Source organism: Oryzias latipes, chromosome 22 (genome assembly GCF_002234675.1).
Source record: "Oryzias latipes chromosome 22, ASM223467v1".
NCBI lineage: Eukaryota > Metazoa > Chordata > Actinopteri > Beloniformes > Adrianichthyidae > Oryzias > Oryzias latipes.
In genome coordinates this window covers 13,190,455-13,213,618 of record NC_019880.2, presented here as the reverse complement: position 1 = coordinate 13,213,618, position 23,164 = coordinate 13,190,455, and the positions used below count along the sequence as shown (strand labels likewise).

Sequence of the window (23,164 nt, the reverse complement as noted above, 5' to 3'; positions counted from 1 at the left end):
CATTTCAGCAATTATTTATTAGCTTTTTAGAAAGAAAAAAATCTAAATTCATGAAAACAGACTCTAAAAGCAGAGTGTCAGAGTTAAAGCCTGATTCATTCATATCTCATAGAAAATATTCTGCTTTCCAATACTAGTTGTTGTAGATTGAAAGAAGACAGAGTCACCATAAAATAAACAAGATGCTTGTTCAAAAAGGTCTCGGGACAATTTTAAAATAAACTTGAGTTCGTAAACAATGACTGTAAGTCTAGCCCAACTAAGTAGTATTTTTGGCAGAGGTAATAAATATTTAATTGGTTAAGAAAGCAGAGAGCTCAAAATATTGAAGCGGAAAAGGAAACTACAAATATATAAGGGAGTGTCTGATTTGTTGGGTAACGCTTTCTTTTACAGTACAGTACTTACAGTGTACTTAAGTGGTTTTTACATGGTACCTATTGTGTAACTACTGAGTACTTACAAGGTATTTACATGGTACTTTATATGGGACTTACCGGTACTCTGTACTCACAAGGTACTTTTTTGTGTCTGCTCGGTACTTACATAGTTCTTGCTGTGTATTTATGTGATACTATTTGGTTCATACTTATGTGGTATATACTGGGTATTTATAATATAATTAGTGGGTATTACATGTTGTGCAAAGGTGTCTTTTGTGGTATTTACCATATGTAAGAAAACAAGGTAAGTACAAATAAAGTACATTGACCTCTAGGTCTGCACTCGTATGTTTCATGGTATTTACCATGTATTTACCACAGAAACTACCCCTGAAGTACAATAAAACTGGACTGTAAAAGAAAGTCAGCCCTATTTCCACTCAACTACGTGGTATTTTCAGTACTAAATACTGGGTATGTTCACTTGAATATTAATTGGTACTTACCCCTTAAGTACAATGAAACTTGACTGTGAAAGAAAGTCAGCCCTATTTCAACTCTATTACTTGATACTTTCAGTGGTAAATGCCGGGAATGTTCATGTATTACCTTCCCGTACAATGTACATATACACATAGTCTTCTGACCTTACCAAATGAGACAATGTAAACTTGTTGGTAAGGGTGAAGTAACTGCATTGTAAAAACAAATTCTGGCCTAATTACTTCTTGTAACATGAGGCAAATTTAAAGAGAAACATACTGCAGTGAAAACAAAGATTTTTAATATGAAACACTTCTGCAGCATACAAAGTGTCATCACAATGAAATTTGTTTTAAGTTCTCAACAAAACAGTAAAAAGGAGCATTTCAGAGAAAAGATTTTTTTCATATTATTCATCTTTTTCTTCTAGAGTTTTGTGTTATTCCAGGAATGATTCACACTCCTTTGCATAGCTCATGAGTTTGTCACCCACCGTGAAAACAGGAAATGGCCCCAAATCCTCACCTTTTCCAGCCAAAGTAATTTCTGCAATAATTGCAGTGAAAGCTATTGTATTTTTGTTTATATTACACTGGCCACATGTGAGAGTCGTGCTTTTTGTTTGTCGAGATTCCTTCTGCAGAGTTTGGTAACGGTGCAGGACTTCTTCAGGGTTTGTAACTGCAAGAAAAATCACAATACAAGCTCAAATGAACAGGAAAAGTATAACAACTTTGATGATGTACAAAGTATATTTTAGTTATTTAATCATTTCTGTAATGAGTTTGTTTGATCTCTGTGAATGTCATGGTACCTCTGGGAGTCCTCTCCCCCCTCCCTTCTCTGCCTCATCATCCACAGATTGGACCCAGCTGCCGGCACTTTCCTCATCAACCCTGCAGTATTTTAGATGGCTTGATTCCAGTATTCATCGACAGTTTGTTGCCTACTATGTTGAAGTACCTGGTCTCATGTGTACCTCATTTTCTAGTGACTCTCTCGTTTTGACTAAACCAGATAATCAAGTTATCAGTCCTGTCTGCAGGACAAACCTCATCCACCATGTCCTGACCTGGGTTCATCTCATGCTCCTGATTGTTCACACCACCTCGTCGTATAGACCTCCAGCCACGACACTCCTCTACGCCTTGCTCTGCCACCTGCCCGCTTCATTCACCTCGCCACAAAGAACCCTCAACAAACAAGATGATTACTTATCGTCTGGTTTCCCCCTCGCCTCATCTTCCTCCAGAGTTAGTCTCCACAGATCCCACCTTGTACATCCTGGAACAATAAAACTCTTGCTCCGCCAAAACCTTGTGCGTTATCTTTCCGGGTTTCACCTATTGGGTCTGTTCTTGTCAAAGTAAATCATGACAGAGAATTATATTTTGCTCTGACTGCAATGCTTGAAATCAATCAATTATCCTCATTTATAAACATGAGGATTCCTTCACCCACATGTGTACCACACAAAAGCACTGCATTGTGACCTCCTAAGGCTGCATTAAAGATCCACTCTGATCATATTTGGATATACTGTAACAGCCTTCCCAGTGGTCTTTCTAACTGTGATTAGGCTGTTTTCAAAATCAAATAACCTGTCTTTTTCTGGGACATAATTTCTGCATAGCGACAGTAGTTCATTAGAAATTCTCTTCTGAGCTGTGGGCAACGACGACTCTCACGAAGGCGGAAGTGCATCCGCTGAATCATGTCTGGTATGTGAGAAACACAATCGTGCCTGATATAGAATAACCTAAGGAGTGTGTGGGCAGGGCCGTTGGTGCGGAGCAACCCTGCCCCTACTTCCCCTCCCTGTTATAAAGAGCTCTTTGTCTATATGCTCTCCTGCTAGCTTACTGCCCCTCACAACTCCAACCCAACTTTGTTGGTGCAACAAAAATGGAGACCAATTTTAAAGCTATTCAGCTGTAAACTTTTGAGCCTGATGCCAGCTCAGATGAGAAAAACTAAAACACACATGGATTTAGTCGTCTATACAAGTGGATTCATCAGAATGGAGCAGAGCAAGGAGTTTGAATAAAGAACTTAGAAAATGCAATTTTAAGAATAATTTTGTTCATATATAAACTGTGAGATTTAGCCACATATTGACGTTTATTTAAATCAGGCAGAAGAAGCACAGAAACTTCCAGGATGAGTCACTTTGTTGCCCCAATGAGGCACAAGAAGGTAGGAGGAAGAAATCCCATCAGAACAACTATCCAAACAACAGTGAGACTGAAAGCTGATAACAGAGGCAAATGTGGACACGCGGTTTTGTAACACTGACCGAGTGCTCCACACAGACAACCATAAGCAAACCTGAAGATTTTTAAACACGGTCTCAAAGAATGATCCCTGCCCATTTGGCAGATCATCATTCCACAACATGGGAGGCGAAGGTGAGTTTCTATCGTACAATTTTGTTGCTTCAAATTGATTTACACTCTTTGATTGTTGTTGAGCTCATGGCAGTGTGTGTTTGCTCAGGGTCCACGCGCTTGGTCAGAGTCGGGTCCCGAAGCTTTCCAGTTTATCCATTAGTTATTGTGTGTTTAGTCCTGCTGAACGTCATTTTGCTGTTAACAGCTGTTGTACTTGGGGTTAATTGTAAGTATAACTGATCTGCTCTTTCTATTGAAGTCAATTTTCAATATACTCTGTGGGACATAATTCAACAGTAAAGGCCAATACTTGATGAGCCCTTCATAAAAATACATTGTTTTATTAGATATGAATGTGAAAAAACAAATGGAAATTCAACATTATCGTTTTAAAACAATCATAAGTCACAAAAGGATGTTTTATTATTTTTTATCCTTAGGTGGAAGCATGACGGATTCCCCCCAAAGCTACCTAACACCACAAGTACTCACGACGGAGGCAGAGCAGCTTCAGATAGTAATGAGTGAAACTGCTCAAGATCACGGACAAGCCCAGCAAGATTTTGTCAAAGAGCACAGGAGCAATCAGCAATTAAAACTGCAATTGGAGTCCAACAAGACTTACAACGATGAACTGCAAAAGCAACTTGAACTCCTTCTGGCAGAGAGAGCAGCCTTGCAGTCAAACACATCTGACATAGGTCAGACTGCGTCTTCTGAGGTTGACAGAGCTGTGGGATCAACCTTCTTTATGGTTTTAATTAACTAGCTACCTATCTTGCAGTGGAAAGCTGTGGATTATGCATGCCAGGATGGTTTTTGTCAAACACATCCTGTTACTTTCATGGGAAGAAACAATCCAGCGTTGGAAAAAACTGGACCGCCAGCAGAGAGGATTGCATCAGCCGTGGGGGGGACCTTGCTGTGATCGACACCGCTGAAGAACATGTAAGTTACAATACAAGAAAAGAAAAAAAACACATCTGTAAAGCCTGATTTCAGCTAAATAATATTACATTTCCATATTTATGTGGTTTAGTAATTATTAAAATAACCTAAACAACAAACAAAACATCCCCATTTCAAATATATATTTACTTGTGTAGGACTATTAACAAGTTCAGCACAAAATGAATGTCAATATAATTGTATTAAAATGCACAATTCTAACATTTCCAACAATCATGGATTTATATCACAATGTAAAAACAAAGTAATTAAAGAAAAAACCTTCATAAAAGACATCTAAATACTCAAAGTAACAATGCAATAAAACATGTATTGTAAAACTGTGTTAATTATGAAACATGTGAAGTTCAAATCTGCCTAAAAGCCAGTGCAAAGAAGTGTGAAGAATTAAAACTAGTCAGAGCAGCTCTGAGAAAAAGAGGGCGACAACTCCATCATTTTGGAGCAACTCTGGATTTAAGTCTGGATATTGGAATCCTCAAAAGACCTTAAGTTTCTGCAAAACCCAACCACATAGTTTTTAAGAACTATTGGTAAAATCTCAAATCCTGAAACAGGAAGCCAGTGAAGAGCTAGAGTTCAGGGCTGATGTAGATTTTCTTCTTCAGCTGGTCTCCATTCGAACAGCTGCATTTTGAGAAGGCTGAAGGCGGCAAACAGATGACTGGTCTGCACCATAATAGAGTGAGTTACAGTGAACCAATCCAGACATTATCAGTGAATGTGTAACTTTTAGAACTTCGTATTATTCAGGAAAATGAGGTTAAGTGCAAAAAAAGTACCAAAATTTACAAGATTAATAAATGACCCTATTTTTGGAAATATTCGAATAAAGGGACTTGTTCATAAACACAATTAATGCTCACGATGACACCCAAAACATGAGACATTTTGCTTTGTGATTCTACAGATGTTGGTTTTTGAGCACTTACCCAAAGTGAAATGGGGAACATATCTGTGGGGAATTGGAGGAGTGTGGATTGGCCTCACAGATCATCAGAGAGAAGGCACTTGGATATGGATCAACAACATGACTCTGAACTACACTGGGTAAGAACAGTAAAGAGGGTTGGTTTATATTTTAAACCTGTAAAGAAACAATGTTTAATGAATGGTGAGTATTACAAAACTTCACGCCTAAATGAATCGGTTAGTACAAAAGGGGCCCAAGTCCAAGAGGTTTGTTTTTCCAGGAAATGATTTTAATTGCATAGCTTAAACGGAGGCTACACCAAATGATTAATACTTTACCCAGATTTAGCACCAGATCATATCTTACAAATGCTATAATATGAAGCACCTCACTTTTATAATTTCAGAGGACTTGCAAACTAAAGTCTCTGGACTTGGGTGTTCTTGAATTAAACAGGGTCGCTGCCATATTGGATAACTAGTGCTGCCATCAATGGGATAAAGCTAAACCCATGCAAGAGAGGCCTAAGTCCAGGAATTTTGCACTTAATGCATTTTAAATGTCAAGCATAGTCAATACAGTACAACAGACTTGGGACTTTTATGCACATAATCAGATAGCTTTTCCCTTGAAGACCATAGAACATACAGTGGTGGACAAAATGGTTGGTACCCTTCAGTTAAAGAAAGAAAGTCCACAACGCTCACTGAAATGACTTGAAACTTTCAAAAGTAACAATAAATTAAAATTTATTGAAAACTAAATAATCAAAATCAGCCGTTACTTTTGAGTTGTTGATTAACAGAATTATTTAAAAAACAAACTAATGAAATAGGGCTGGACAAAATCATGGTGCCCTTAATATTTTGTTGCACAACCTTTTGAGGCAATCACTGCAATTAAACGGTTTCTGTATTTGTCAATGAGCCTTCTGCACCTGTCCACGGGTATTTTGGCCCACTCCTCATGAGCAAACTGCTCCAGATGTCTCAGGTTTGACGAGTGTCTTCTCCAAATGGCATGTTTCAGCGCCTTCCACAGATGTTCAATGGGATTCAGATCTGGGCTCATAGAAGGCCACTTTTCTCTTAGCCATTCTTGGATGTTTTTGGCTGTGTGTGTTTTGGATGGTTGTCCTGTTGGAAGACCCATGACCTGCGACTGAGACTAAGCATTCTGACACTAGGCAGCACATTTCTATCCAGAATGCCTTGATAATCTGGAGATTTCATTTTACCTTGCACAACTTCAAGACACCCTGTGCCAGATGCAGCAAAGCAGCCCCAAAACAGAACTGAGTCTCCTCCATGTTTCACAGTAGGGACAGTGTTCTTTTCGTTGTATGCTTAATTTTTGAGTCTATGAACACACAAAAACACAAAAAGCCCCAGTTTTGTCTCATCTGTCCAAAAGACATTTTCCCAGAAGCTTTGTGGCTTGTCAACATGCATTTTAGCGAACTCCAGTCTGGCTTTTTTATCATTTCCTTTCAACAGTGGTGTCCTCCTTGGTCATCTCCCATGAAGTCCACTCTGGCTCAAACAAGGACGAATGGTGCAATCTGACACTGATGTACCTTGATCTACGCGTTCACCTTTAATGTCTTTGGAGGTTGTTCTGGGCTCCTTGCATACAGTTCCAACTATCCGTCTCCTCAATTTGGCATCAATTTTCCTCTTCCGGCCACGTCCAGGGAGGTTGGCTACTGTCCCGTGGGTCTTAAACTTCTGAATAATATGGGTCACTGTCGTCACAGGAACTTCAAGCTGCTTAGAGATGGTTTTATAGCCTTTACCTTTACCATGTTTGTCTACAATTTTGTTTCTAATGTCCTGGGACATTCTCTCCTTCGCTTTCTGTTGTCCATGTTCAGTGTGGTACACACCTTTTCACCAAACAGCAACGTGACTATTTGACTCCCTTTAAGTAGGCAGACTGACTGATTAAGGGTTTGAAAACAGCTGTGAAGTCAATTAAAGGACATACCTGAGTTCACCATGACCCTCTGGGCAATTATTTCTCAGTCTTTTATGGAGGTACCATCATTTTTGTCCAGCCCAATTTCATTAGTTTGTTTTTTAAAATTATTCTGTTAATCTACAACTCAAAAGTAATGGCTGATTTTGATTATTTAATTTTTATTAAATTTTAATTTATTGTTACTTTTAAAAGTTTCAAGTCATTTCAGTGAGCATCGTGGACTTTCTTTCTTTAACTGAGGGGTACCAACAATTTTGTCCACCACTGTATAATATCTCTTTTTTGAAAAATTGTGGACTTGGGCCCCTTTTGAACTAACCGTTTCAAATGTTTTATCTGCTGAAGAAGAATAAACTTGGATTTGTCAGAAAATCTTTTTCCTTTTATAGGTTACTCAATTGCTTTAGAAATAATAGTTTTTAATCAAATTATAAAAGCATTTCTCTTCAACTTTTCTTTAGGTTTTGGATGGGAGGGGAGCCAAACAATTATAGATCTGCTGAGCACTGCGTTGGTATTATGGCTACAGACAAAGGTTTAAAGTCATGGTTTGATGCAAGATGTGAATCCCAAAGAGAATGGCTGTGTGAAAAGAAGCGAAGCTAAAGTTGCATGCAAAAGACAGACCTCACATTATTCATACAACAAAAAAGCTGAAAAACATCCCGTATGCTACTCTTATGGAAATGAAAAAGTGTAATCTGTTGCAGATATTTTTCTTTTTTGATGTGTATTTTTGAATGATTTTGATTACCTGTGTTCTTATTGTACCAAGTTGAGCCTTTATTTTACATTGAATTGTATCACATTCTTGTTTTCATGTAACACAATATACAAAGCTACAAATCCTTCCCAAAGTGACATAGATGCTGTCAGTTCCTGTAAATATTCTATATTATAAGTTTGTATCTGTGCTTTCGTTGTAAATCATATCATCTAGAATGACGAAATAACACAACAATGCTTGAGTATCATGCAGATTTGTAAATCAAAGCCAAATCCTTTAATAAAAAGTACCTGCAGTTTATATGAATTGATAATTTTACGTTAGCACAATTGCAACTGAATACTCGTCAGCTTAATATTCAAGAAAATGTGAAAAGTAGTAGCATAAATACACGGTTGGGTACATGCATGGAAAAATAAAGCACTGTTTAAAAAGTGAAACATTTAAGCAATTTTTTATTATCTTTTTAGAAAGAAAAAATCAAATTTCATGAGAACAGACTCTAAAAGCAGGGTGTCAGACTTAAAGCCTGATTCATTCATATCTCATATAAAATATTCTGCTTTCCAATACTAGTTGTTGTAGTTTGATAGAGGACAGAGTCACCATCAAATGACCAAGATGCTTGTTAAAAAAAGTCTCGGGACAATTTTAAAATAACCTTGAGTCCCTAAATAATTACTGTAAGTTTAGCCCAATTAAGTAGTATTTTTGGCAGATGGAACAATCATTTAATTGGTAAAGAAAGCAGAGAGCAAAAAATATTTAAGCGAAAAATGAAACTTCAAATATACAATGGAGTGTCTGGTTTGTAGGCTGGAGGAGCTGCAACTTACGGTACTTTATTTTTATTTCTTATCTGTTAACTGTTATAGTTAAAGTATAATTACAGATATTTGATTACAGAATTTTCCTTTCAGGGATAAATGAAGATTCTGAAAAGCTTTTACTTTCTAAAAACTGTTGTTTTTCGATCAGTTCAAATGACAAAAACTAGGATAAAATCAAATGCAAAAACATAAAATTAAAATTAAATATGTTATTACTGTGTTTGACTACAGTTATAAAGTTACTGCCAAAACTGTTGCATGAAGAAAAGAAAGCCAAGGGTGCAGATCTGAGCAGTAAATCAGACAAAAGTAACATTTGTGTGACAAAATATTGCAACATATCTTCTCACAAACCTGTTTTGATGAGTTTTTCTAAATGTGGTTTTAGCGTTGGGTCCAAATTTCCAAAGAGAGAGTGGTTTAGACATGCTGTGACAGCGTTTTTGCATCTTCAGCTGTGTGGAACTTGTGGGTACAAAGGAGATGGTTCACAAATCCCTGAGCAGAGAGTCTCACTTTAGTCATGGAGAGCTCACAGTCACGGAGAACTGACATGGCTGGTCAACTCTTACAAGTCGCCTTTCAAAAGCTTAGAACAGGTGAGGTTTGAATCTGCAGGGATTGATGTTTTAAAGTTTCAATTAGGTGTTACACATTAGTAAAGGAATTTAAGATTTCCAGCCAAGCCAGTGATCACAGAGAAAGCATACTGAAATTAATGTTACTTTGTAGAATGTAAATATTTATATTTTTCTTTTAGGTATCTGGAAATTTCCAAACTCCAGAATGGTTTTAGTGTCCCTGGGACTCCTGAACGCTGTTTTATTCATAATTGCTGTTGTTCTTGGAGTGATGTGTAAGATTTTTTTTTAATTTTTTGCTGATTAGACACTTTTGGGTTTGGGTTTTTGTTTTGCTTTTGGAAAGTTGGAAAGATGTTTTTATCCTGTAAAGTACCATGTCTAACTTGCATTATAAATAGAGTTCAATTTCCATTAAAAATATGTTTTTCCAATAAAAATAACCACATCTTTTTAATGTCTTAATTAGTCTTTATCTTTGTCTCCTGTTGTGTTTGGATTTATGGGAATAACAGGTGCCAGAGTCAGAGACGACTCCTCCCTGAAAGTTTCCCACTCAGCTGCTTTGAAACTCATCAGTGAGCTCACAGATCTGCGCAGCAACCACAGTGATTTGATTGAAGCTGAAGAGGAGGCCAAGAGCTTGGTGCAGATGAAAATCCAGGACCATGTGAAATTAAAGGAGCAAATTCAGGAGCTGACGGTCCTCAATAGCGACTATCAGAGACAGTTTGAAGCCCTGCAAACCGACAAAGAAAGCCTTCAGGCCAACATCACAACTTTGGGTAAATCATGCTTTTCAAATGTCCAATTTTCACTCAACTCACCAAAGTAGATGAAGTGACAGCAGATCATTTGTCTTCCAGGGGAAACATGTGGAAGATGCCCACCTTCATGGATTCACCTCAACTCCTCCTGCTATTTCTTTTCCTACACCGAGTCTTCTTCTAACCAGAAGACTTGGCAGAACAGCAGGACGGACTGCATCAGACGTGAAGCTGACCTGATCGTGATCGATAGCCCAGCGGAGCAGGTGAGGAGAAACGTGAAACAGAGGATGGAACATAGCAAACTAGAACACAATGTATTGAAAAGAAAAAGCTGAATTGAAATTACATTATTTAAACTTTTCCAAAAATCTTGTCCTCTTTTACAGAAGTTTGTGAGCAGCACCATTCACAGCATAGCAGAAGGAAGTCGTTTCTGGATTGGCCTCACTGACAAAGTGATAGAGGGAAGATGGGTCTGGATTAACAATGTCACAGAAGTGGAACAAAGGTGGGAAATATGAAATATTATTCTTTCTTTTCTTTCATTATTGTTTTTTAATACAAATTTACTTTATTTTTTAAAGGTATTGGATGGATGGAGAGCCAGACAGTAGCTATTCTAGATACAGTAGCTATTCTAGATACAGTAGCTATTCAAGTGACGGATACTTGGAGGACTGTGTGGTTACAGCTTACTCTGAGAGTAATCCATGGAAAACTCGCCTTGACAAGTTTTGCTGGAATCGATATTATTGGATTTGTGAAAGAAAATCCAACTGAGTTGTGAATGAAAAACTCAGAATGTAACACATAAATAAAAATTGACAAAGGTTTCTATGATCTATGAGTAACTTATGAAGAACTTTAATCAATCTTTATTTAGACGTGTTTCACAGATATTTTTTTTACACAAAGAAAATTGGGGATAAATATCTATGTCAACCATGAAAATAAAACTTTGCTTGACTTACTTGTATGAAATTTGTACTATTGTGCAAAAGTATGCATGCATTTATTCAAATTAATCAATTTAATGCACTGGAAAATGTGAAAAAACATTTTAGTTTTGTCAAGAAGATTTTTCAAGTTTTGTATTTGCGACACTTGTAATGATTTTTGAAACTACTGCAAAAAATAAACTTTGCATCAAAGGGGAGGTAATATTGTGTTTTTTTGGTGGATTATTTCAACACATTTTCCAGCACTATATTTTTACTTAACATTCTTTAACCACAATATTTATCATTATTTAACAGTCTTTACTCTGAACAAAGTTTGAAAATAGTATTTAATATTAATTAATAGAATTAGACATGAAAAAGAATTAATTGCAACAAAAATAGAAATTAACACTGAATCTGTTGTACAAAATGAAAATTTAAAGTAAAAATGACACATAATCCCGAAGACCTGATTTTACATGAAGTAATGTGTGTGTGTGTGTCAAAAAATTAATCTTTCATAGAATATAGATACAAGACCAACTGTTCAATTTATTTCAAGTATTTATTTGTTATTTTTACATAAATTGGAATTCCAGCTTATAAAACCCACAAAAACAGGATTTCAAAAATTTGAATACTGTGGAGAAATCGTCCCAAATTGTGCTGGGCATGAATACTTTAAACTGAGTTTCACCAACTAATCATTTTCTAAACTCAAAGTAGCTGCACAGGTTTCTCAGATGTCCATAAACTGGTTCGGTTGGGTTCATTTTTTTCAGTCCACTTCACTGTGGGGAAGCGACAACTAGCCAGAAGACCACCATTTATACCCTCTATGGGTAAGCCACAAAGGTTCACAGCTAAGGAGTCTAGCTTTTTACACAGTGCTGTGTCCAAGCAATGGATCAATGGAAAATATAATGGAAAGGCAAAACGTTGCTTGAGAATATGCAAAAAAAGTTAAAAAACCTGTCAGACATCCAGAAAGAGTGGAGGAACAGCTTCAAAAACCACCACATTCAGACGCATTGATAAGCTGCAACTGGGATGGTGCAGGGGTACAGCGGTCGACTTCTGAATGGAAGATTACAGGTTGGCAGATTCTCCACAGTAACTCAAGCTTTGGGCTGCAATGTCCAGCTCTGCTGTTGGTAAACTCTGCTTTCTTCCATCCAAAATCACTGTAGCTGTCAAGCAAAATATTTTAGGGAACTTGATCCCTTCCCCTGAGGATCTGGACGGAGATAAAGATTCCATCTTCCAGCAGGACCCGGCCCCTGTCTGTACTATTACAGTGTTAAAGATAGACATAAGATTTTGAAAAAACTTTATTTTGATTGATTTGATGTTATCATAATTTCTGTCTATATCTTTTAGCAAAAACTGAGATGTAAATGTGGATTACTCCACAGTATTCTAATTTTCTGAAATCCCATTTTCACAGGTTTAATGAGCTGAAACCCCAATATATGTAAATGAAAAACAAATAAATACTATAAAGGAATAAAAGAGTGGGACCTGTTATGATCATGATCTAAAAGTATATATATTTTTGTAGCTATTAATACTTTTTTCTATTTACCCAATCTTTTTTTTTATTTTATTTTTAACTGTAAATTGGGTGACACTGTTCAACTATCTGCTCATCGTCTCAGTAATTTTATTCAGTAGTTTAGAAATATTTAAGGAAATTCTTTTTTTTTTTTTTTTTTTTTAACTTGTCCTGTCCAACAGCTAGGCAAACAGATGAGAGCTGAGGGCCTCTTGTGTTGGACATATTTTATTTTAATAAGAGGGGTTATTCATCTTCAGACAAACCAAAGGTATGTCTGAATAAACCCCTTTTGTAATTGAGGCCAAACTTTATTAATTTCAATCATGTTTGAAAATCTTTGGTGCCGGACCGGACGGAAAAGGAAAGAGGGGAAGAAGAGAGAGGGACGCTAGAGAGAGGGGGGGGCAGGAGGGCGATAATAGGAGGGGAAGGGGGGTAAGACCATGAAGCAGCATAGAGCAGACAGGCTTACTGGCTGTTTATCGCCACGGTACGGTTCAAATGTAGTACAAAAAGGGCGGGGCCTGTTCACACACACTCAAATATTATCAACACACCTGCTAGCCGCAAAAATGTCCACATGTCAACATGCACACAAAACAGATAGTGTTCACGAACGCACACCTATGCCTCCAAACCAACCAGTGCGAAATCTTTCATTCATTCAATCATGCAAACTATTAGTGCAAAGGTGAGCTAACACCTGTGCTCAGGTGAGTGTTTATGTTCCTCTAAAATGGATGGTGGAACGTGAAAAGAAGGAGGAGGAGCGCCCAGCCACCCCCACACCCACACCCCCGCCGCAGCAGCAGCGGCAGCCGGAATTCCCCCAACGCCACACGGGAACAGGCAGGGAACAACCGCCCCCCGGGCGACCAAGACCGCCACCCAGGCCAGGGCCAGCAGGACCGCCGCGAGGCCCCCAGAGCCAGAGAGCAGGGAGGCGCAGAGGGAAAGAGAGCGCCGCCCCAGCCCAGCCAGGAAAGCAGCCCCCCGCCGCGCCGGAAGAGCCCAACGCAGGGCCCCACCGGAGAGGGACGCCCACAGCCCCAGACGAGCACCCCACCACCACCCAGGAGTTCCGGGCATCCCCCCGCCCCGACCCCAGGTACGAGCCAGGACCCCCCAAGGGAGACCCGCTCCGCACTCCAGGCAGCCACCCACCCGGCCCACGGTTGGTCCAGGTAGGAGCAAGGCAGGGGCCCGCCGCCCCCGCCCAGGATGGGGGAACCCCGGGGAAAAAAGGGCGGCCCACAAGGGATGTTATAAATATGGCCCGACCAGGCTCGGCCATGTTGGAAGTTTGGCGGGGCCCAGCGCCCAGGGGCAAGGACCAGGACCCACCCCCCAGGGACACGAACACCCCCGGCTCAGGTGTAATATGAACCCCCCCACCGTGCGGAGAGAGCACCCAAGGGACACGGCCGCCATCGCCAAGGGGCCCGCACCCCCCACCAGGGAAGGGGTAGGGGACAGATGGACCCAGGTCCCACCTTCCTTGTAAAATGTGTGTGCGTGTATGGGTGTTTGAGAGGGTGTTTGTGTGCATGTGTGTGTGTTTATGTTTGAATGTATATATTGAAGGGGGAGGGGTGTGTGTACTAAGGGGGGTGCAGTTAAAATTTAAATTAAATTTAAGGAAATTCTTAACCGAACTTATAGCTAATGATAAGGAGGGTTTAATTTTGATTATTCATTCTAAAAAATATCAACTTTAATTGCAAAAATCTCCAGTTTATTCTTTAGGGGATAATGCTAAATAAAAACAATAAAAAAGAGCAATAACCTGTTTTCTTTCCAATGTAACTGTCCAGTCTCTGTGAAGAAATGATACATCTTTTTATCTGGAAGTCTGGCCGTTGGTTCACGTGAGGGAATGGCACATAGTTCTTGGAAGAGAATAATTTCATTAGTCACCAGAAACTGGGGAAATTTGACATTCCATTGGAGTTCAATTAGGATATTTTCTTCATTCAAATGAAAGCGTACAATTTGGCTAAATCTTGGATTTTAGTATACAAATGAGCACATACTTAAACTGTTTATAATGGGATTTGATCCTTCATATTTTGTCTGATATTGCACACAGTGTCGTGGAAAACCGTCTGCAATCACATGTCATTTACATCCTGTAAGAAAGCAACTTGAGGAAGATGTATTTTTACACAGGAAATCTGTCTGAAAGGAGGGATTTCACTTCTTTTTTCCTGTGAAAAGTCAGCTTCACCACAAACGAATCAACGCCCCACCAAAAGCTGAGTTAGCTTGTGAGGGGAAACCTCGATAAACGTTTGCTCACACACGACTACTTGGCAAAAATGGAGGGTAAAGAGCCTCGTGAGCCCAACTTTAAAGATGGATTTGAGAGGCTTGTTTGTCAAGAAGACTTGGAAGATGAAGAACATCAAAATTACCACCAGGCCAATAGAATAAATCTACAAGGTGAGGGTTTGTTAAATTTACTTCTGATTTTCCAATCATTTATTCATATTTGAGAAACAGTATTAAAATGTTCCAACAGAAAAGTGAGGGGGAGCCGAAAATTATGCATTTATGTCTGAATCTAAACTAGGTTTTCATGTAAAGATTGTTCTAAAGAACAATAGGAAAAGAATAACAGTAAGGACATCATTAAAAGTCTATCAGTGTAAGCTGATAAACCTTGATCCAGGTGTTTGCATTGAATGCTCCTCCAGTGCTCACCTTCAGCATGGGGAGATGCAGGACACTGGCCTCTGTGAGCATGATGGTTCTGGCTGCCGCTCTGCTGATAGCTGACATCGCCCTGGCTGACCAGTGTGAGTGAAAATTCAAATTATCACCCAACAAATAGTCACTATAATTCTCATACTTTTAGATCATTCTTGGAACCGCTTTCATGTCCAAAACAAAATGGAAATATTCCACTCATTGGCCTTATCTTCAAAAACATGTAGGCCTGAATTGTCTCAGCTTTTGTGACTTTATTCGGATTTAAATAGTTTAGATAAAAAGTTAATTATAGTGTATTTATTTCTGTTTTTTTTGTAAAGATTTTGGGGTATCAGGCAGAAACAGCAAATATTGGGTTGTGGACAGTTTTAAAACTGGTTTAGCTTTCCCACAGTTTATGGCTGCTTCCATTGATTTTGAATTTATAGCCAGTCATGCTCATTATCTAAAATTATGTATATATTTTTGTAGCTGTTAATAATTTTTTTTACCCAGTCTTTTTTTTATAATTTATAACTGTAAATTGGTGACACTGTTAAAATATATGCTTATAATCTCAGTAATTTTATTTACAAATTTAGAAATATTTCAGAAAATTATATAAGTTTTAGGTAATTATAAGGATGGTTCAATTTTGATCATTCTTTTAAAACAAAAATAAACTTTAATAGCAAAAATGTCCAGCTTATTCTGTAGGGGATAATGCTAAATAAAAACAATAACAAATATATATAACTTGTTTTCTTTCTAATTTTCCAGACAAAAAACGTACAGATGCTCATCTTACATCTGCTGATGTCGAGCGTATTGGTGAAGAGGTGGCCAAACTTCAGGGGGCTTACCACACTGCCGTGGAGTCAATGAAGGGTGCACAAAAGCAGCTTAACATCGAGAGGGACTCTCAGACAGAAACCATCTTTGAGTTAGATCACCAGAAAAAAAGAAGCAAAGACTACCAAGTTCAGATTGGTCAACTTCAATGGGAAGTTTCAACAATGAGGTCCCACTTACCAATAATTAGTAAGAAAAATGCTACTCTTTAAAATGAATGGGTTATTTTCTTTGATTTTAAAGATTTTGATAGTTTTGTTGTTTTTTGCAATAGGTGATGGCTGCAAATATTGCCCTGAAGGGTGGCTCTTCTTGAACTCCTATTGTTACTTTTATCCCTTTTCGGCCCGTTTTGGACTCAAAACGTGGCAACAAGCTAGAGAGTTCTGTCAAATGTATGGAGGAGATCTTCTAGTGATAGACAGCAAAGACAAAGAGGTTGGTAAATATCACTTTTCATGCAGGATGAAAAACGTTTTCCAGAATTATTTGGTTTACATCCCATTCCATAGAACTCAACTGTGAGGTTTTTGATGAAAAACAAAAACCCATCAAGTTCAAGTGATCAACCTTTCTGGTTTGGACTGAGAGGCTTGGAGGGGACTTGGAAGTGGTTGAATGGAGCAGTCCTGACTGAAGGGTAAGACATTTATGTCAAACACTTTCATAAGCAGAACATTTCCATACTTTTTTATTGAGGAAGTTACACCATGTGGTAAAAAAAACAAAACATGCCAGTGTATTTAGAAAAGTATTTACTTGTTCTGAACAAGCTGATGATCATTTGTTTTTAAGATAATCTTAGTCTGATCTTCTTGTAGCATGTGTTTTAAATAACTCCATGTAACATTAACATTAACAGATTCTGGATGCAAGGACAACCAAATAACCAAAATAATAACGAAGACTGTGCTGCAGTTACGGCCAAGACAAACATCTTCCAGGCTTGGAACGTCGCCAACTGTGATTCACGACGTAAATGGATTTGTGAAAAAGTATCATCCACTCAGACTGAACCTCTTTAAACGAGAAATGATCACAAACCTTTCTTAAAATCAGTGTTTTTGTAATCAAATACGGAAAAAAGTACAGCAGTACATAAAAACAAAGAAGGGATATTTTTCAAAAGTCTGCTGAACATCCATTACATAGTGCCTAGATCAGGGGTCGGGAACCTATGGCTCGCGAGCCATATATGGCTCTTTTGATGGTCACATGTGGCTCGCAGACAAATCTTTAATTATACTTTTTTTCATTAGACCAGTCCTTCTCGGGCGCGATGCGATGCCAGAAGCGCGCAGTAGTAGCGGTGCTTGGAGAGAAAACTATCAGTTTACTATCATCTATTATTTCACAGAGTTTGTACCAGCCGGAAACCTGTGAATTGCCGTGCCTAAGACTGCGCGCTCCCGTCTCTGAGAAAGAGCGCGCAGTTGCGGGGACGGGATGTGTGAGGGAGAAAGCAGAGGGTGGTGGGGGGGGGGGGGGGGGGGGGTTGTGACTGAGGGGTTGTGGGGACAGGCAGCAGGTGAATCGCGCAGGGATTGTAATAACGTAAAACCCGCTGCCCGTCACTCACTGCAGCGTGGGTGTGTGTGTTTGGCACCGCGTCTGCATGTGATCAGTCTTTCTCAAATCTACAGAACATTCAGACCAACCTAAGATCACGTTTAAAGTCTCAACGCCTCATTTATCAGCAACAGCATAACAATATTATTAAAAAGAATCCACAGACTTATTGTACTTTAAAAATGTTGAAATTACATCAAATACAGACATTTGTATATTTAGTTTTAAACATATCGTAGCATACTGACTTGGACTGGGTGGCTGTTGGGTCGCGTTAAAAGTTCTGGAGTTCTTGAACGCATCAAGCAGAGATCTGATTGGCCCTCAGTTCTGTCGCTCAGCCTGTTGTTAGGTAGTTTGGACCAATGGGGTTCAGCTATGGGCCGAATAAGGGAAATGGGAGGGCTGGAGCGGGAGCAGGTGAATATAAAGTTGGGAGAAGCGCTCTCGTCTCAGCGGGAGAGATTCAGGAGTTGCTGAATTAATTGTACGGCGTTTGTTGTGGTCTGCAGTCACCAGAATAAAGAACCTTAAAAGAGGTTAAGTATCAGTGCCTCAGTGTGGGAAAGGGACGCTACATTATTGTATGGCTCTTTTGAAATTACATTTAAAAATATGTGGCGTTTATGGCTCTCTTGGCCAAAAAGGTTCCCGACCCCTGGCCTAGATGAAACCTCAGTGTGAAAAGCTGAACAAAATTCCCAATGAAAGTTCTGCTTGTATTAATGCTAATATTACTACAATGTTGTTTGTATGTTTTATTCTTAAAAGTTGAATTACTATTGCATGCATCCCTTAATTTTGAGGCTGTTTTACAAATTATTGTCTGCAATACAAGTTCAACAAGACTTGTTTAAGGATTTTCGGACAGTTTTGTTTTACACCAGTAAGTCTATACACCTTTTACATACTTGTGTATATTGGATTCACTTCTGTAGCTCCTTTTCACACATTAAATCTGATACAATAAATGAAAATTGTTGTTTCATTTCTTAAACATTTGTAAAAAAAAAAAAAAAAAAAAGATAAGTAGTGAGCTTACAATCAAAATGTATTTCCTTTTTTAAGGAACAAAGTTTGAAGAGCTTATTTTAAGAATCTGATTTAAGGTTTCCCACATTCAGAAAAGGCAGAAGGTCCCCGGGATGTATCAGAAAAAAACCATTTACTTCAAACCCTATGTGGGTTCAGGTTTGGCTTTGGCTCAGCAAATTGACCAACAATTTATGTATGGGGTGGTGAAGGTGCAAATACATTAAACCCCACATTTCCCCAATTGAAAAAAGGTTTTGGTATAATTGCGTACTAAATATACTAAATGCCCACATAAATCCCATTCTCATGATTGGAGAAAAAATGTCTAAGTCTACTTGAGTCCAGGTTGTGGTATGAGAAAAATATGATAGGTGATAGAATGTGGTTTGCTGTAGTTGCTTGTAGTTGTGAATTAAAGATCACCACCTCTGGGAAGGAGGTAGGCCTTTAGAACCATTGAATGTTTTACATGCCTGGTGTTGATTTATTTGCTTTAACTTTTGGGGTTCTGCATGATTGACAGTTTTATAATTTTACCAAGCAACTCAGGGTTCTTGACTAAACCATGTTATGATAATAAATCATAAAGATGAAGTGTGTATAAGTTAAAATGCAGGTAATCAAACTGCCTCCATTCTGCCAGATAAATGCAGTTGCATTTTTCTTTGATTTGGAAAACAATACAGACAGATGATTAAAGACAACTTGATTAAAAAGACAATTGTATTGTTTTTAATGTCTTTATTTGCCAAATATTTTAAAGAACCACAATGAGACCCACAAAATTTTTGATGTTTTTAACATCTTCTTGTGGCTTTTTTTTCATAATGGAGGACATATATGACGAAAATGAAGCTTTAAAGTGTATTTCTAAGTATTTCTTTATGCAAACCAATTTGAATCAGGAGCAGATGAAAAAATGCAGTTGGAAAAAGCTTGTAGGTGTGAAGCTACCATGGAAAGCCACATGCTCCCTGCTCCACATAGACAGCTAGACCCATGTGCGTCTTCATTTTCTTCATCTAAGATTGGCATCTGGCTCAAAACTTGATATTGCTCGCCAGTTCTGTTGAACCGGAAATGTTAGGTTGAGGGGCTGTAAGCTAGCAGGAAAGAGTGTAAACAGATGGATGTTGGAAAGTAGGAGCGGACTTACACGCCAACAGTCCCTGCCATGATGTTTGGCTCAAATTGCTACTCTTTTACTTTTTCGGACCGTTTTGTACGCAAACATGGCAAAGAGCCAGAGTTCTGTCAAATGTAAGGTAGAGATCTTTTAGTGATAAACAGCAAATACATTCAACGTAGAAGCAAATTTCTAAAAACTAACAACGCATGCAGAAACGACAGATCTACCGGTATTCATTTATTTTTGCTAAAAATGGCACAAGTTTAATCAAAAGACCACGGGGAATCATTTTACAATTGATCACAAAATGATTACAGTGGGACTTTTAGTTATTTTTGTTCTACGAGCCCTTTCTGTCACAATTTATTTTTATTTATATTAATTTTTAACAGAGCACAGAAAATAGAAGGCCTTTGCAAGTTGAAATCAAACAATACTCCATAGCCAGTGCTTTAAAGTCAAATATCCCAACCTCAACCTTGTTTTCTGGCAAAGTCCCTCATATGAGGGACTTTGGACTCGAGTTGCCTGCACCTTTTAAAAATACAATGTCTTTCTCTCTCTTTCTTCAAATGAATTGTCTATTAACCCCTTGATCTGCAAATTTGAGTAATTTATTTTTAACGTTGTTATCGTCTTGTTGTAGTGTCTTTGTTTATTTTCAGATGATTTTTAAAATTATATGTAACAACATTATTTTCACACACGTACACACACACACCCTTATCAGTTGCTTTAGCAGCAGAAGAAAACCAGTCAATATCCTCTGCTCGCAAAACTGTAACAGAGAATTCATTAGCTGACAAAGCGATGTCACTCGGAAGAAAGATTTACAAAGGACCCCGCAGCGATGACGATCAGCTGTCTGACCGTCAAACATCTGAAGAAGGTACACTTCACTGCTGTTTCTTTTTAGTATCTCTTTTTCCTCGTTTCCTTTGCTTTATGAGTTTGAACTTGTTTAGCATGGCCTCATGCAAGCAAATGGTTACCAGGTTTGCACTCATTGAGAATCACCAGTTTAACATGTGGATACCTCCAACATATGGAGGGAAAACCAACACTAAAGCTACGTTTTTTAGGCCTGTTTTCAGAGAGAGATGGATTTTCAAAATACCAACGCCTTATACTGGGTTTGGGCCTAACCTGTGGTCTTATGCTGATATCTGCTGCTGTGTTGGGGATTTGCTGTAAGTAAGACTAACTTATTGGGGATATTGTGATAGAGCAGGGGTCTGCAACCTGAGGTTCTGGAGCCACATGCGATCCCTCCACTCTGAGTAATTTGGCTTTGAAGAAAATTGCTAACCGTTTCAACAAAAAAGGGTTTTGTAGCTTATTTATTTTAGTTAATAAAGTTTAGGCATTATAATATTAACATGACAAACAACTGGGAAAAATATTGGTAAGCGTGGTTTATTATTAGAATAAACTTAAAGCAAATATAGATTTAAAAAAAGTAAATTGGATTTCATACCAGTGTTGAGAAAAAGGATGATGATGCACCAAAGTCATAGTGATTTAAAATGTCATGTTTGCTTTGCCTTTCTTGCATTTTTAATTCAAGTTAATCTGCTGCAGCAGGAGGAAACTTTTGACACAGAGTGTTTACTTTTTTTGAAGGAAACTTGTTTGTGCAGCTGTCAAAAGTTTAAATTGGTATCCAAAGAAAATTATAATAATCCAATTATTGTAAATATTGAAAAGGAACATGTTATAAATATACAAATGGCCTAATGATTACCAAAAATATTAATAAAGTGTATTTTTCTAAATAACGACTTTGAGGTTCTTGCTAGGTTTTGGTCATTAAGAAACTGGATCAAATGGCAATTTTAGCATTGAAGGTTGCAGACTACTGTACTAGAGGATATTAACTACAAAATTAACTCTATACAATTAAAGAGGCTAACTCTACAAATAATTGCAATCCTATATATTTTTATCTCACTTAGGTGCCAAAGCCAAAGACTTTGACATGTCTGACTTAGCAGCATCCCCTCTTTTTGCCGAGCTGAACTTCTACCGCAACCAAAGTCACATCATCAAAGCCAAAGTGGAGGCTCAGGCATCACTGATAAAAGAACGTGCCAGTCATCTGCAAATCAAACAGGAAGTGAACCTGAAGAGGGCTTTTGTTGACAAGCTTCAAGGAAAGATAGAGACTCTAAAGCAGGATGTAAAAATTCTCCAGTCAAACAAAACAACTTTAGGTATGATGACCTCTAGTTTGTTTTGTTTGGTGGTGAATAATTTGATCCAGAATTTTAACGTTACAGAAATATATTCAAGAGGTGTAACTTTATTGAATTATCTTGTTTTACAGAGAAAAACTGCGGCTGGTGCTTGCCTAAATGGATTTTTCATAAAAGATCTTGCTATTATTTTTCTGATGAGGACGTTTCGTCAAGAAAGAACTGGACTGACAGCAGAGACTACTGCATCAGCAAGGGTGGTGACCTGCTGGTGATTAATAATTTGGAGGAGCAGGTGGGTAAAAAGGAGGGAGAATGGTTTTGATTTGATCAATTAGAACTCCTGGTGCTTTTTAAAATGTCTCAAGTAAAGACGGTATTTTTGTCATATCAGCTCATCAATATAACTGTTAAGTGCTTATGGCAAAAACGGTAAAAAAAATAAAACTAAAAATTAAATTAAAAGGCTTTTCAAAATCAAAACCTTTAATATTTTTCATTTCCCACAGGTGCTCATAAGAACTCATTTGTCACGGGGGAGCAGCAGTCATGTGTGGTGGATGAACGGGTTCTGGATTGGTCTCACCGATGTGGCAACTCAGGGAGTGTGGGTGTGGGTTAACAATGTCACAGAAACCTCCACAGTGTAAGCTTCTCACAAACAAATAGCAATTTTACTTCAATTAAAGACTTTGTGACCCCGTAAGAGTGCAAACAGAGATCATCTTTGTGTGTTTACATTTCATTAAAGGTACTGGAGAATGGGACAACCCAGCCGTTCTGGACCTCAGACTGGAAACTGCGTTGCTTTTCTGGGTGAAACCATAAGTACCTGGTACAATGCAGACTGCAGTCAGCATCGGCTGAACTGGATCTGTGAGAAGGAAGCAAGGAAAACTGATGCAGTCTAATATTACCACCAAACATTTGTGACATTTAACAACATTGTGTTTAATGTGAGATTCATAAAAGTACAATTTTCTTTAAAATTGTCTGTCAAATGTATACATTTCTTGATAAAGTCTTTTTTTATTTTAGGAAAATATATTTTTAAGACAGCGTTCCTATTTTAAGTAAAGAAAAAAAGGATTGTTCAATGTGAAGACTTTGAAGTGGATGATTGAATACTAAACCGAATAAAAAGTGTTTTTTTTTAAAACAAATTCCA

General features: G+C 38.1%; 3 protein-coding genes across 4 annotated transcripts; all 3 read left to right on the top strand.

Annotated features, from left to right (window-relative positions):
- Positions 1–3,002: 3,002 nt before the first annotated feature.
- Positions 3,003–11,187, top strand: LOC111946877 (CD209 antigen-like protein C). Of its 2 annotated transcripts, XM_023952019.1 has the most exons (11): positions 3,003–3,274; positions 3,363–3,482; positions 3,697–3,957; positions 4,041–4,204; positions 5,136–5,275; positions 7,580–9,274; positions 9,436–9,531; positions 9,772–10,041; positions 10,123–10,289; positions 10,413–10,534; positions 10,611–11,187. In XM_023952019.1, the coding sequence occupies exons 6-11, from the start codon at positions 9,199–9,201 to the stop codon at positions 10,804–10,806; spliced, it is 927 nt and encodes a 308-aa protein (XP_023807787.1). In that variant the 5' UTR covers positions 3,003–3,274; positions 3,363–3,482; positions 3,697–3,957; positions 4,041–4,204; positions 5,136–5,275; positions 7,580–9,198; the 3' UTR covers positions 10,807–11,187. The 2 variants fall into 2 exon arrangements, with proteins under 2 accessions (XP_023807787.1, XP_023807788.1); XM_023952020.1 differs by lacking the exons at positions 3,003–3,274; positions 3,363–3,482; positions 3,697–3,957; positions 4,041–4,204 and adding an exon at positions 4,266–4,909.
- Positions 11,188–14,729: 3,542 nt separating this feature from the next.
- LOC105356931 (C-type lectin domain family 4 member M) lies at positions 14,730–17,227 on the top strand. Its single transcript, XM_023951973.1, has 6 exons — positions 14,730–14,967; positions 15,222–15,323; positions 15,997–16,257; positions 16,343–16,506; positions 16,581–16,708; positions 16,931–17,227. Exons 1-6 carry the CDS (start codon positions 14,844–14,846, stop codon positions 17,091–17,093), a joined length of 942 nt encoding a protein of 313 aa, XP_023807741.1. The 5' UTR covers positions 14,730–14,843; the 3' UTR covers positions 17,094–17,227.
- A 3,225-nt stretch (positions 17,228–20,452) lies between these two features.
- Positions 20,453–23,150, top strand: LOC101164361 (C-type lectin domain family 4 member M). The gene is made up of 6 exons (XM_004082324.4): positions 20,453–20,690; positions 20,884–20,991; positions 21,757–22,014; positions 22,128–22,291; positions 22,506–22,642; positions 22,748–23,150. The coding sequence occupies exons 1-6, from the start codon at positions 20,612–20,614 to the stop codon at positions 22,905–22,907; spliced, it is 906 nt and encodes a 301-aa protein (XP_004082372.1). The 5' UTR covers positions 20,453–20,611; the 3' UTR covers positions 22,908–23,150.
- Positions 23,151–23,164: the final 14 nt, after the last annotated feature.